This window comes from Hyperoodon ampullatus (assembly GCF_949752795.1).
Source record: "Hyperoodon ampullatus genome assembly, chromosome: 1".
NCBI lineage: Eukaryota > Metazoa > Chordata > Mammalia > Artiodactyla > Ziphiidae > Hyperoodon > Hyperoodon ampullatus.
In genome coordinates, this window is record NC_136914.1 from 144,009,924 (window position 1) to 144,025,546 (window position 15,623).

A 15,623-nucleotide genomic window follows, 5' to 3' on the forward strand; every position below is an offset into this window, starting at 1 on the left:
CTCATCCTTGTACATGAAGTATGCATTAGAGCCAGTCACTCCAAAATATAAAACTTTAGGGCTGGAAGATCTTTGAAAAGCATTTGATATCCCATCAGCTTTGCACTGAGGAACAGAATTATAGACAGTAGCAGGGCTACAAAAAGCAGCTGCAGCAGGACAAAAGCCATAGGCATCACAGAATCCCAAATATAAATTTCTTCCCCACTATGCTTTCCCAAGGTGGAACAAAAATGAAATGGCACTATTTCTTTCTTCTGTACTCCCTTTATCCTTCAACTCGCCAGGCAAAGGACCTGTGATAGAGAGGAAATGTTCCTTTCTGATTCTTTTGAAATTTAAACTCTATGAAGTAGTGACACTAGCTCCAGAAAAGTGCTGAGAGCTGGTAAAAGCACCATCCTTCTATCTTCTTCAATCAAGGGCCAATACTAAGAATTAGCACGTCTTAGCGCTCTTAAGAGTCAGAATTAGGATCAGTTCCAGATTCAAAAGTGGTCCATGCACTGGCAAAAAAAAGGACTGAGTAAGTAGTCATATATCAACTACTTTTCATAATTTCATATTTTTGTCTGAAGAAAATTTACAAGTGATCCAATGGCTGTTATACAGATTAATTTCAGCTGCCCTCAGTAACTAGGTTCAAAGGCTACTTCACATATTCATTTAAAATATATATACACATTTTTACAATAAAATAATAAATGCATCTAGTGAATTTGGAAAAACAAAAAATAATAGCAAAGGATAGGAAAGAAAGAGTGGCTCCATTTATGTTACTGGAAATAGCCACCAATATTTCTTTGTGAATTCTTTGCCTGTTTTCCTGCTACTTACAAACATTCCTTTAAAATTAATAAATTTTCCTCATTTGTTTCCCTCCTTGAGGGCAAGAATCTTACTTTATTCCTTTTAGTACTCCTTCAGATTTAATTAAATATTTAAGTATAAAGAATATATAGATGCTTGTCATTATGCCTCAGAGGACTCTGGATAAGCTGAAAGTATTTTCTGTATTGTAGGTACATGACGCTGTAATTATACTTTGCATTTTTTCATTTACCTCCTCTTGGTGTTTTGAAAATTAAACCACACACATTAAATGGAAGTTTTAAACTCTTTAAATTATATATAATCTTGCATTTGACATATTTGCCTTTCCACAAGAACACTGAGCGACTGCTTACGACTCTCTCAATTGCAATATTAGCAAAGGCATTCCATAAATGAGCCAATTTCAACTAAACAGTACTTAAACGTTTGAGATTTTTTTAACCATCCTCTGAAAAACAGGATTTTAACATAACTTCACACATACCCCTTAGATGGTTAAGTAAAATAATGTGATAGCTCAATACCTGTTGGGAGACTATTGTGTCCTGATTTTGTAACAGGAGATTCTTGCACCACACTTCCTCGATTACCCACAGCATTTGACATCCAATTATAGAAACTCACAGATGATGGCTCAGATAACAAAGGGTGTTCAGATAACATATCAGTGGCCATTGTGTTTCCTGAAAATAAAGTTTTACTGAGTATAGTACTTATGTACTAAGGAGCAGAAAATGTGATTTATTTTTTGAAAAGTCAGGTTAAATTATCTGCCTTTTGTATGTCTTTAAACTCACTGCACGATGTTGGTATTTGGATATTAAGGCATTAATAAATAATTTATTGCTATCATAATGGGAAAAAATTCACTGCTGGCTGGCCTAGACAGCATTTCACACCATGCCTAGGTTGACAGTAATAGCAAATGTTGCAATTTAAAAATGCAAACTAAGGGCATGAGACACCAACAAGTTATAAGCAGAAGAGTTTCCCAAAATAGTTTCTCAAAGATAAGGTGTAATACAAAAGACTAGGTATGCAACCAAAGTATATATCTAAATAAACATAGGTCCTGTTTTTGTTTTCTTAATCTCCCACAGAAGTAAGCTTATAATTGTCAAAACTAAGGATATACCTGTTCTCGTTAGGGAGCTACTTTTCACCGCTGCACTACTTCTTTGAGGGGTCCCTTCCAGGAGGTTGTGCAAGCTTGGGAAGCTTCCCGTCAGGTAGCTGAGTAGGCTCTCCTTCCTTGGACTCTCCTTAACTGGCATGCCTGTACGTCCCACATGTACCGGAGAATCTGTGGCAGTGTCACCACTGGTATAGCTCAGAGAATGATACGGGTGAATGCCCTATAAAAGGAACAACACGGGGCTCTTTCTTATGCACATAAAAATGACTACTGATAACCACGACTACTCACTGTTTTTATTACTAGTTATTGTTTACATTAAAACAACTGTGTCTATCTAAACAGTTTGTGTCTATTAGAATTATGGTGAATCCCAAATGTATGTAATAATGTTTTATAACTCTACAGTACAATACAAAGGACAGCATTTATTATCACTCATTTAATTTTAACAATGATTAATGCCCTTTAAAATCTGGAGAGGGAGTCTGGTGGTAAGATGTCTATCCCCAAATTCTTCATACTATACTACTCTTCTTGGTACTCTGATAATAAATTTCTGTGTTAAGACCTGATTCTCTGTAAAGCTCTAATATACCAAAAAGAATTTCCAGCAATTCTCTGAAGAAAAACAAAAAAATCAAAAATTACACAATTGTCCAATCTCTATCTGTTCTGTCACATCTAAGACTGGAATTCCAGATCAGTTTAAAACAGTACAAAGAAAGACCATGCAGACAGAAAGAGCCTGAAAAGCAGAGATCTGAAACGAAGCACTTTTAATTTCAATTCTTTGGACTTCTGTAATCCATAAACAAAGGAACGTTCAAAAACATTTCTGAGAGAGAACAGCATTATAGCAAACACCTAGGGACTTCCCTGGTGATGCAGTGGTTAAGAATCCACCTGCCAATGCAGGGGACATGGGTCCAATCCCTGGTCTGGGAAGATCCCGCATGCCACAGAGCAACTAAGCCCGTGCACTGCAACTACTGAACATGCACTCTAGAGCCCACAAGCCACAACTGCTGAGCCCATGCGCCTAGAACCCGAGCTCCATAACAAGACAAGCCACCACAAATGAGAAGTCCACGCACTGCAACGAAGAGTAGCCCCCGCTCGCCACAACTAGAGAAAGCCCGCACGCAACAACGAAGACCCAATGCAGCCAAAATAAAAAAAGAAATAAAAATTTTTAAAAATAGCAAACACCTAAATATGATCAGAGCATCTGGAAAAACTATAAACCAGGAAAAATTCTGAGACAGATTAAGGGGTGGAGAATTTAAAGTGTCCCAGCCTTGTAACTATACTGCAGAAATAGAATAAGCCTATAGCCCAAACTTTAAAAAATGTATATCAAATTAAATGTTTTAATTAAAAGAGCAATACTTACACAAAATAAAACTTTCAAAAGCACAAAAGACTAGTCAATAAAAAGTATCTCCTGAGCTCCAGTCTACTAGATCCTTTCCCCGAGAAGTCCTCTTAACCATTTCTTATCTATCCTTACATAAATAATTTGACTACATAAACATATTTATCCTTTTTTAACACAGAGCTACATATTGTCCTATACTTTATTTTTACTTGAACCAGTGCACTTTGGTGATCATTCCACATCCACTTAGAGATCTACTTTATCTTTTTGAAGTCTTCATAGTAGGCATCCATATGAGGGTACACTAATTTATTAGTCCTCAAATAGTCATTTATGTTGTTTCCATTATACTCCTATTATAAATGGTGTTGTAAAGAATGTTCTTGGACATGTGTCCTTGAGCATTTATGAGCATTCATTTCTTTAGAATCAGTTCCTGGACATGGACATACTGTTAAAAGGCATTACATTTAAAATTTTGCATTTAAAAATTGACAAACTGTTCTTCAAAGAGGTTATGCCAGTTTACACTCCCACCCAGTACCGTATGAAAGTGTCTGTTTTCTTACATCTTCACCAACATATACTATTAAACTTTCAGATTTTTCAACCTGACAGGTGGAAATGGAATCTCATTTTATTTTACATTTACATTTCTTTAATTATAAGAGAATACATTTTCATATTTGTATATGAATTCCTCTGTGAACTGCCTTATATTCTATTTGGTTGTGCCTTTTTAGTGATTAGGAAGAGATCTTTACACATTAGGAAATTAGCCCTTGGTCATATGTCTTTCCATTTTGTTTACAATACTTTCTTTTCTGTGTAGAAATTTTATATTTCAATATAGTGAAAAATACAATTTACTTAATGGATTCTTGGTATTAATTATTAATTTAAGATTATACCCAGACTGTCAAAGGAAGTTAAAATATTAACTATTTGCTGTTTTCAGTGCTCAGAAAAGGAAATTACCAAAAAATAAGTAACTCACAACAACAGCAAATAACTTACTAAGTGCTTACCATAAGCCAGGTATTGTTCTAAGCATTTTTCATGTATGAACTCAATTATTTTTTACAGCAACCTTCTGAAGGAGGTTACTATTATAATCTCCATTTTTAACATATGAGGAAACTGACACACAGTGCAGTTAAAAACTTTAGTCACAAAGCAATTAAGTGGCAGGGGCAGGATTGAAACCAAGGCAGTCTGACTCCTGAGTGGCAGTCAACCACTCTGCTATCCATATGTCTTATTTTATCAAGCACTGGTTAAATTTCTTAAAACAAAAAAATGTAATTAAAGTCATAAAACTAGCCTAACTCAAACTGTATTTTGATCATGTACTACCTATAAAACTTCTCATTAAAACTAATAACTGTAAGCTGATCAACATTTCAATATTGTTTTTTATTGAATACAATATTCAATAAGTTGAAACAACGAGAGCCCTAAGGCTTGGTAGTTAAAGTAGTCCTTGTTCAATATTAATTACTGACTGTTGATATAATTTTCAAAGAAATGTGTAAACTAAAAGTTACTAATCATGTTAATTTCAACATAAAAACACTACTTGAATATTTAGGGCAAATACCTAATATTTACATTTGAGATAACAAAAGTTTAGGTCTTCTCTGTAAGTCTAAGTAACTCTAACCAAGGGCAGCAACAATGTACCTTTATTTTTAATGCAGAGTCACTATGCGTGTGAGTCTTAGATAGTTTCCTCATTATCTCAGCTCCAGTTACAGGTCCAGAACTACCAGGTGGAGGCCGGTTGGCTGTTCCCTCCAGCAGCATTGTGTGTTCACTGACTGTGGCTGAAACAGTTCAAAACAATAAGTGGGTTATAGATTATCATAATCTTGAAAGAACAACTCCAATGCTCCTGGTGGTATAACTAAACTCAACTTTTCATATTTCTTGAAAAACTAATTGTGTACTCTGCTATAACATTCACTCTTCTGTCTTTTATTCTTCAAACCCCAGTCTTCTCACTCAGTCTCAAGAAAGGAACAAACAGCTTCTGCTCAGTCTTTCACATGTCACCCAAATGGCACAGAGATCAAAAACTAATTCAACTATGCTGAAGAAAGTAGGAAATGTTCACAGATTAACCTAGGCATTTGCAGATGATTAGAAGGGATGTTTACTGCACTATTCTTTCAATTTTGGGGTAGACTTGAAATTTTTTAAAATAATAAAATCTAGCCTATTACACATAACATATTTATTTGTTAAATACAAAGTTTTTCTAATTTATTTTTTAAAAGCTTGGTAAAGTATTATATGTAAATGTTCTGAAAGCTCTAATTTTAAGACTACTATCCTTTTCCATGGTACTTTTAATTTTTTTCAAAAGATCACAAGATAAATTTTCATTGAATACTATATATCATGATAATAATAAAAATTATCCTTTGAAAAAGCATTTAAGTATGCATGTATATTTCTGTATTGCATTATCTACTGCCTATGTTCTGGCACAGTCATTATAATGACAAAATTGTGGGCTGAATGCATACCTCTAAACATTATACAAATTCAGAATCAAACAGGCACCAGGTAAAATTCAAATCTTTAAAAGACTGGTATAGGGAGCATGATAAATAGACAAATAAAAATATAAATTTCAAAAAGAGATTCATGTGTTTCACTCAAAACATTCTGGTTATACAAAGATGCCTGTTAATTGTACTGGATAGATTAGGAGAAGAAATCTTCTGTATTTCACAAAATTAAACTTAGAAGTCAAGTCTGTATAAAGATTCCAACATTATTACCACTTATTTGGACTAATACAAATCATAGTTGTATAATTAAGCCATGACATTTTCAAATTTGGGACAAAAATTATTAAAATTATCACAAGTATTAGGTTACCAAGTACACAGTATCTAGCAAAAATATTTATAAAATTACCTGCATCAAATTCAAATTCTGCTCCATCAGCACTGGTATCACTTTGAAGACCACCTCCATTGTCCAGCCCAAGCCCATCTTCATGATCATAGACCACAGCTGATTGAGGTTTCAGGGGCTGAGCTGGTCGATGTAAACTCACTCCTTTAAAGGCTGGTGTCACTACAATAAACTTCATCCACTGCCTTGCCAGTGCAACTAAACCTTTCTTTAAAGTTACCAAAGCAGGAAGGCCATCACTCTGTAACAACAATGACATGGTTAGGAGTAATCTTACTGTAACAATAATAGTGACCATTTAAGTGTTCTGCATACATTTATTCATTTAAATCTCATAACTCCCATTCAGAGATGAGGAAACTGGAATTTATATGTTGAGTAATTTGTCCAGGTTTACACAGCAGAGTCACTATTTCAAGCTGACTATAGAACTCAATCTCTAAACACAATGTTGCATCTTTCTATCATAAACAACACAGCAGTACCAGGTAAATAAGAGACTAAACACGGGGTATAAAAGTGGGATCCTCTTTAAGAAGCATTCAATGCACTTCACCTGCTTTGCTCAACTGAAGAATTAAATGTATTTTGTGCTACCTGGAATATTCATCAAGCAAAGAGGAAATTATTTCTTTCAAAGATTAGGTAACCACCTCTATTTTATTATTAAAAATTTAATAAATTACTATAGTTAAATGACAGACATAGAAGGATTTGTAACTGCTTTGAAACTTAAATATATGATCAGTAAGAATTACATAATTTAGAATATATTTTATTCCACATGGTGATGATTTTACGAAAGAAAATTTGCCTACTGGAGCCTTAGCCTAAGGAGAAAATATGCAACTCCTCTCCCTCCCCTTTCCTAGTATTAGGAATAATAGCTTTGACTGAAGAGAGCCGTTTACTAGGTGGCAGGAATCACCTCATTTACTTTCTGAGGAACATCAGGTCGCTTAGCCTATCCTTTCATTCCTAGACTCAAGTAAGGAGGGTCATTTTGTGTTTCTTCCTCTTACATGAAAACCATATCCCGGCAGAGCATCCATCCGTGGGAAATGCCTGCCTGTGACTAGATGGGCAAGTTAACCTTGCACTGTGGATCTCCCAGGCTTCAATTCACAGGGTGGGAGTAGAAAGCACTATACCAGCCTCAGGTCTAAGTACCTTTATGAAATCCATAATTTACTCCAGATTCTTTCATTAGAGGTTATCAGGAGCTTGACTGGCCATTAATAATACTGATACGTTGATTACTAATTTGGCTAAAGATTCCTGTGTATTCTCTATTGACCAGAAACTTGGAGAGGAGAAGGAGATCCTCAAGCTCTAAGCCTCTAATCATGTGCTTCCATAGTGCTTTTCTAGTGCAGAGATATACTGTATTTATTCGTACAGTTACATATTCCCCCCTCAATCATTAATTAGTTCTTATTTTATTAAACATTTCTGTGAAATTTGACTCTAATAATTACTCTCCTGCTTGAAATTCTTTATACCTTTGGTTTCTAAAACCTTCTTTCCTGGTCCTTCTACCTCTTCTTTTCCCTCCTCAGCACTCTGTGTACCTCTATGCACCCTCTCCATGCTCCTTTAATTTTGGTATTTATCAGGGATCCATCCCTGACCAGTTTCTCACTCAACATATCATCCGTAGAAGGCTCAGCCATATCCGCAGCTTCTAACACTTTCATGCTGGCAACTCCCAAACCATTAATTTGAGCCCAATCTTGTCAACAGGCTGGATATCTAACCACATTTCTCCTTTGGACTTCCCATACTCATCTCAAACCTTGTGGGTCAACGGCTACTCCAAAGAATAGAGGTTTTTTTAAAGCTAACATATGATTCCAGTAACTCACCATTGTAGCATCATCAATGATAGAGTAATTTGCCTGGTGCAGGTAGTGATGTAGTATATTACACAGTAAACATGAAGGATTTTCTTGGAGAAAGCGGGCAACTTTTGTAAGTCTGTTGTATTTACTTCTTAAGGGAAAATGTACACTTTTATTCTGTAAAAAGCAAAACAACAGATTCAGAATGACACAGCAAAGATACAACAAACAAAAGATACCTAGAAATTAAGAACTTGCAGGTCTGATGTTTTCTGACAATGATAATAAGGGATCATTTTCAATAATAAACTTTGTATGATACCTTGTATTGTTGAAAGACATACCTCTAATGCTTCTGTCATTATGCATCCCATAACAGCACAAATTCTCAAGGTTCCCTCGGTTTCTAATTTGTTTAAGGATGACTTGAGTTGATCAATGGGAACAAGCCATGCACCAACAGCTGGAGTTGCAGTGCTTAAAAGGTTTAGCTGCCTTTTAAAATGAAAAAAAAAAAAAAAAATTTTAAAACAAGTGTTTAGATTTGTATTTCAAACAATCTCCCATACCTACTGTAATTAGTGGCTATTTTATTAGGCAAAATTACCTTTCCTTTTGACCACTAGATAAATTCTGAACATATAAGTAGGAAATGCAAAGAACAGATAACAGAAAATAAAGAAAAATATAAAAATATTTCTTTATAAAATAAAGAAAAATATAAAAGTTAGAGGTGAAAAGAGTATATAAAAAGCTTATGGCAGGGTGACATGTAAAAATAAAACTAAAACCCTAGGAAAGAAGAAGGGTCAAACAAATTGGGAATAACGTCCATAGAAAGTATGAAGTAGGAAAGATGGAAAAGAAACTGGCAACACTAATACTAGATATATCAGAAAAACAATTCAAAAAATACATGAAACAGTATTGTATGTTACTTAAAGAAACATCAGGGATAGTAATATATTTTTAAAACTTTTTACCTAGAAAATGCATGTGCAGGAGATCTCACATTGGTGGGAGCTGCAAAACTAAACCAAATTTCCTTGATGGTCAACTTCATGCTACAGGAATCTGGAGGTGGAGGCATTAAAGGCAGATCTTTTTTCAAATCATCAGATTCAACTCCTTCATCCTATATAAAACAGAGCATCAAAAACTTATTAATGTATAGTCCCTTAAAACCACTAGCACAGAGTGTTTTACGAACAAAACCTTTCTATCAAATCAAGTTCTACAGATAACACCGTGATATAAAACAGGTAACATAAACCTTGCTCAGCCTAATCCTTATTCTGAGAAATACCTATGGATCCTTGAAGCTCCAAGGAGCACACTCTGAAAAACATTATAACAAACCATAATTATAACAAACCATAAATTATAACGAACTGCATTATAACGAACCATAAATCAGAGATCTTAGAACTAAAGTGTTTCTCTCAATCACTTAATTCAGTCACATTTGTTTAGGGATACTGTTTTTTTTTTTCCTAGATGAGAGAAAGAAGTTTTATGACTTGCCAGAGGTCATACAACTATTAAGTTGGAGAATGAGTGACAGCATTAAGGTCTTCTGCTTCCTACTGCAATCTATTTTCCATTCTATCTTTTTTTTTTCCTTTTTTTTTGCGGTACGCAGGCCTCTCACTGTTGTGGCCTCTCCCGTTGCAGAGCACAGGCTCTGGACGCGCAGGCTCAGCGGCCATGGCTCACGGGCCCAAACGCTCCGTGGCATGTGGGATCTTCCCAGATCAGGGCACGAACCCGTGTCCCTTGCATCGTCAGGCGGACTCTCAACCACTGCACCACCAGGGAAGCCCCTTCCATTTATCTTAATAGAATGTTTCAAACTTCCAAATAAAGTGCCATAAGAAATACTATTATAGCCTATGTTCAAATAAATAACACTATACAATAAAAAATTATTAGTTATCTTGGATGCTAGTAATCTGAATCTGTATTGAGAAACAGGAATAATACTTTTTAAACATGTAATCACCACTCTTCAGAATGCAGGGAGGTAAGAAGCATAATATTAAAGAAACAAACAAAATCCATTGCCTGCTATATCTGTTTCATAGGTTTCTAATTCATTTTTAGATATTCTTGGTCAAAATAAAAGATTGGCATTTTCTTGTGGGATGATTAAGGAATGAAGAGTATCCACAAAACAGCTTTAAATCCTAAATGTTACAAGACAATGTGAACCACAGACCCTAGTAATTTTAAAGTCAGCAGGCACTAAATATAAGTCCACATTCCCATATCTGCAATTCCAAAATCCACAACATTCTGAAAATCTAAATCTGTTTTTGTGGCATCAAAATCTGATATGAACTTGTAAGAGACTATTTATCCCACTTGGTGTTTTTATTCATGTCTTGCTGTAGAAATATTCAAATATTTCAAGATGTAGTGCTATCTCAGATTCCACTAGGAGTTTATGTAGCTTATACACACACCATATTACCTTTATTTTATTTTTTTATTGAAGTATAGTTGATGTACAATATTGTATGTTACAGGAGTACAATATAGTGACTCACAATTTTTAAAGGTTATACTCCATTTATAGTTACTATAAAATATTGGTTATATTCCCCGTGTTGTATAATATATCCTTGTAGCTTATTTTATACATAATAGTTTGCACGTCTTAAACATTTATAATGGAATCTAAAAAACACAACATAGGGAGGGTGGGAGGGAGGCAGACGCAAGAGGGAAGAGATATGGGAACATATGTATATGTATAACTGATTCACTTTGTTATAAAGCAGAAACTAACACAACATTGTAAAGCAATTATACTCCAATAAAGATGTAAAAAAAAATAAAATAAAAAAATAAAAAATACAACAAACTAGTGAATATAGCAAAAAAAGAAGCAGACTCACAGATATAGAGAACAAACTAGTGGTTATCAGTAGGGAGAGGGAAGGAGAGAGAGGCAATATAGGGCTACGGCATATTACCTTTCTTTTAAAGAAAAATAAATCTGAATTCTTAAATACATCTGGTCCATGGATTTCAGACAAGGGCTGTGAGCCAGGCAACTGAGTATATACAAATATACAGGAAACAGTCTAGAGGAACTTGAACTTTAAAAAACAGGAAAGGGGGGTGCTTCCCTGGTGGCGCAGTGGTTGAGAGTCCGCCTGCCGATGCAGGGGACATGGGTTCGTGCCCCGGTCCAGGAAGATCCCACATGCCGCGGAGCGGCTGGGCCAATGAGCCATGGCCGCTTAGCCTGCGCGTCCGGAGCCTGTGCTCTGCGACGGGAGAGGCCACAACAGTGAGAGGCCCGCGTACCGCAAAAAAAAAAAAAAAAAAAAAAAGAAAAGAAAACGGGAGAGGGGCTTGCAGATAATAAGCAAGTACTTATAACAACATGTGAAGCAAAGTAACAAAAAACTTGGTTTTAGACTGACTGAATTTTTGGTGCCTATGGCACATCTAAATGATGATATCTAAAAGGCTATTGGATACAATTCTGAAGCTCAGGTAAAGGGTTGATGCTGAAGGCATAACCGATGGGAAAGAGCAGTGTCATCAAATTATGGACCTGGACTAGGAAATGAAACAAGTGAGGGAGTGGACAAAGAGCAAGAAGAGTAGCCAAGAACAGAACATGGGGGGAACACCCACATTTATGAAGGACAATGAACTGCATAAGGAAATGGACCAAGAAAAGTCAGAGAACCAAAAGAAAGCAACGTTACAAAATTCGAGGACTTCCACCAAGGAGAACAGGATCAGCGAGATTAAGGAAGATACCTGAGTTTCTGTCAAGTATTTTAGAAGGTGAAGGAGAAGGAAAGAACAGATAGGTTCTTCCTAGCTCTTTGTTCAGTGAGCAGCTGCTATATATTTTAATTTCCTTAATCGAAGTGCTAATTCCCACCCAGCTCTCAAATACTTCCGAAGACCTCACAAGAAAACTGTGATTAAAACCCTTTACTATGCATCAAATCAAAATAAACATTTCAAAAATAAATTCCCAGAAACCTGGGTTCAGGAGTGATTTGCCAATGCATACTAGATACCCATGACACATTTCTTAGTTAAAAGGTGGTTTCTTTCCTCTTCAATTGGTCTAATTTCCAAATGATCGGAAGTGTCATGTATGTTTAAGAACAACATTTACCAAGTTCTTACTATGCTGTAGACACCAAGTTAAGTCTTTCATATGTACTGCCTCCTTCAATCTTCACAACTCTAGGTCAATAACATTATAATACTCCTATTTCAGAAACATAGGAGACAGTAAAAAAAAAAAAAAACAAAAAAATGTGCCCAAGGTCATCAATCAGGTAGTAGTACAACTATTCTGTAGTCTAGAATTTTGAATATTTTCATTATTGCTGTTACTATATTCATCACCATGAAATTATACCATAATAAAAATAATAAATGAGTTGCATGTAAGGTGTTCTTCAGGCTTCCAAATGAAATAGGTAGATATTGACAAAAATATTTAAACTTGCATGAAATACTACTACTAACAAAACTATTTAAAAAATGAATTCTGCTAAAATGCTTCAAATAAGATAAAAACAAAGCCTGCTTTTCTGAAATTCTATTAATTCATTAATTCAACAAATATAATTAAGTACTTAACACAAGCAAAATATTATGCTAGGTACTATGACAGATATAAATATATCTATAATATGGTGCCTACATTTCAGCAATTATACTCTAGTAGAATATAATCACCAAAATGCCTTGGCTACCATTTAAGCAAAATCCACAACATGGAAAGACAAGGAAATATACTCCAGAAATTAAATGTGAATTGGGTATGTAGTTTTCTATTTTATTTTCCCAAATCATTATTATTACTAGAAATTCACCAACTTGTTCATCGGAAACAGAATTTCCATTTAAGTCTGAAGAAGGGCTTGTTCGGTCACAAGGAAGATTATCATCAGAGACATCAGTATTATAGCCGCTGCCAGTTGGAGAATCAGAAGAATTATTGGATGTCAGCACTCCACCCCTTTCCGTGACATTAGCTTTACCCATAATTCCAAAAGTATTATATAAAACAGCACCAGACTGTCTTCCTCCTATACAAATGAAAGAATTTATTTATTAAAAACACTGGGTGTCTCAATACTGTACTCTATCATATCCATAAAAATAAAAAATAAAAATCTCATGAAGATTTTTTTTCTCACCAAAACTTTGCCCTTATCTATAAAAGTGATATAATATTTCAATATCAGGTATGGAATTATAGGCATATACACTACTATTATATATAACTAAACCTAGAAGTCTTATACACAATTCAGCTTTCCTATTTTAATGTATTAGTCAGTAATGTAAAAGAAAATAAATATAAGTCAGTATCACTGAATAAAGGATTTACAGTATTTTCATCGTATATGGCAAGGCTCCACTAATCAAAGATCCAGTTTCCAAAGATGCAGACTTCCAAAAGTTAAGAGGCTTTATATTTTATTTGAGAATTTTTTCTGAACTATGCACTGCTTTGCTCAGGCATTTTACATGTCTAGATGCTCTGCTAGTTTTGAATCACACAATAATTTCATTAAGCTCCACTTACGCAATTGGGATGGGGCACCCACTCCTAGTAAATAATCCCAGATGCTACACTTTCTGCTTGAATATGCTGATTCAGGTTATTGAAAGTCATGATTGTTCAAAACTTTTCAGCAATGTGTGGCCAATTTGTTCCCCACTTAAGCAGAAATTTTAATAAAAAGCTTACCTTTTATGGTTAAATTTTCAAGTCCACATTCAAACATTATCCAACCCCATTTTTCTTGGCTGGGACCTATTCGAGTTACATCTGGAACAGCTTGCTGATCAGTTTCATCCACAAAAGCAAACTCATCCAACTCTTCAAGAGTAAATAAAACTTTGGACTTCTCAAAGGGGATAGCAGTGATGGCACAGGTACCAATATCTATTATCAAAAGAAAACAAAATGACCATTTTTAAAGACAGAGGTTTGTATATTTTTTAAAAACAACAAATAATGTAAGCATTTGGCACAGTGGTTGTCTTAAAAGATATCTCAGTATTCTGTCAAAAAGAAAAATAAACAAATGAACCAACCAATTTCTAAAATAGCGCTGCCTAATGTCATACTACTTAAAAAGTACCAGAATCATGTTGAAGTTAGAGGGAGAAAAGAAGATTCCATAAGTAACAGATCAGAGATAGGATAAAGTCATTTCTGACAGATTATAGGGTACTCTAAAAATCTAAACTTAAAAAGTTCTTGAATAATTCAGCTTCATAGTAAACTATTTTTAAATACTTTCTCATCATTTTACAAAATAAAAAATTATTTTAATTAATTACCTAGCCTTAGGAAAAACATTATTTTCCAGGAAAACTATAGTTTTCACTCAAAGATTGCTTTATGCTAACATATTTTATATAACAATTCATCACAGATATTTCCTAATTCCATCCCTTTCAATATGCAATATGGGAGCCAACATCCTGAGTGCCTGGCAGAGATTTTTAGTTTATCTTACTGTTTTTTCATTTCTTTCTCTGACTACAGCTAATGAATACAGAAAAGCAAAAAGAAGATTAAAAAACACATGTAAATTTACCACCCAGAGATAACTTGTTTACGTATGAACTAAGTTTTCTTCTAGCTCTTTAGAGATCATTTTACAAATCCAGCTTTGGTTCCCACCTTTCATGTAGCAGTCAACTATGATAATTTCCTCAGTTCATTAAAAATTCTTCAAAGATATTATTTTAAGAAGCACAGCCATGTCTATTATTCTTATTGCTGCTATAGTTCACAGATTTGACTACCTGCTTTTGATACCACTATTAATTCTTTTTAACAAAGCTGTGCCTACAGGATAATTTTAAAAAGAAAGAAAGACTATAAAGATCATACTCTCTCTGTTCTACAGTGAGCAACAGATACCATGAAGAAAACAGATGCGAGCTAGAAGCAGTTCCTAATTTGGGGCCATACTACCCACCTTCCCACCAAAGTTTACCTTCCATCCTGCATAGAATGTGAGTAATGAATAGTTAAATACTATGTGTTCAATATATACAGAAATACCTTTCTCTTCCCTATATTGATAAAATACTCAAATTGTAGCAATCTTCAAAGGAAAAAAATTATGTTTCCTTTTGCAAAATCCTCTTACATTTATACATGTCAAAGAAAAATATGTTGTAGACTCCTACCCGTTGTATCAAGACCCCTCAGTTGCCCATGAACTCGATGAATGTTTAACTTGGCTGCAATCTCTTTGCCTTTTTCCGCTCCAGCATTTGATCTGAGAGATCCTGATGACTGAGGCTGCATCTTAGTGGCATGAACATACCTATCAAAATTTGATGTTCTACCAGGGTCTGCATTGTTTGAAGTCTCTTCAACCACACCTCTTTATGAAAAAAGAAAGAGTATGATGGTTAACATTTAAATAATATATAGTTCAGTAAAAACATTTAACTAGTATTTAAAAAAAAACAATCCACTATTTTA

The 15,623-nt window shown here is 34.7% G+C and overlaps 1 protein-coding gene across 2 annotated transcripts in view; it reads right to left on the reverse strand.

The window, feature by feature from the left end:
- Positions 1-15,623, reverse strand: part of BLTP1 (bridge-like lipid transfer protein family member 1) — a gene marked incomplete at its 5' end in the record, with an annotated part of 191,446 nt that overhangs the window by 85,082 nt on the left and 90,741 nt on the right. For both annotated transcript variants that reach the window (XM_079697870.1, XM_079697869.1), the window contains 10 exons: positions 1,359-1,517; positions 1,970-2,189; positions 5,034-5,176; positions 6,279-6,519; positions 8,144-8,296; positions 8,464-8,614; positions 9,103-9,254; positions 12,983-13,194; positions 13,863-14,060; positions 15,323-15,522. In XM_079697870.1, coding sequence (XP_079553996.1) covers positions 1,359-1,517; positions 1,970-2,189; positions 5,034-5,176; positions 6,279-6,519; positions 8,144-8,296; positions 8,464-8,614; positions 9,103-9,254; positions 12,983-13,194; positions 13,863-14,060; positions 15,323-15,522 — 1,829 coding nt within the window. The remainder of the gene's footprint in view (positions 1-1,358; positions 1,518-1,969; positions 2,190-5,033; positions 5,177-6,278; positions 6,520-8,143; positions 8,297-8,463; positions 8,615-9,102; positions 9,255-12,982; positions 13,195-13,862; positions 14,061-15,322; positions 15,523-15,623) is intronic.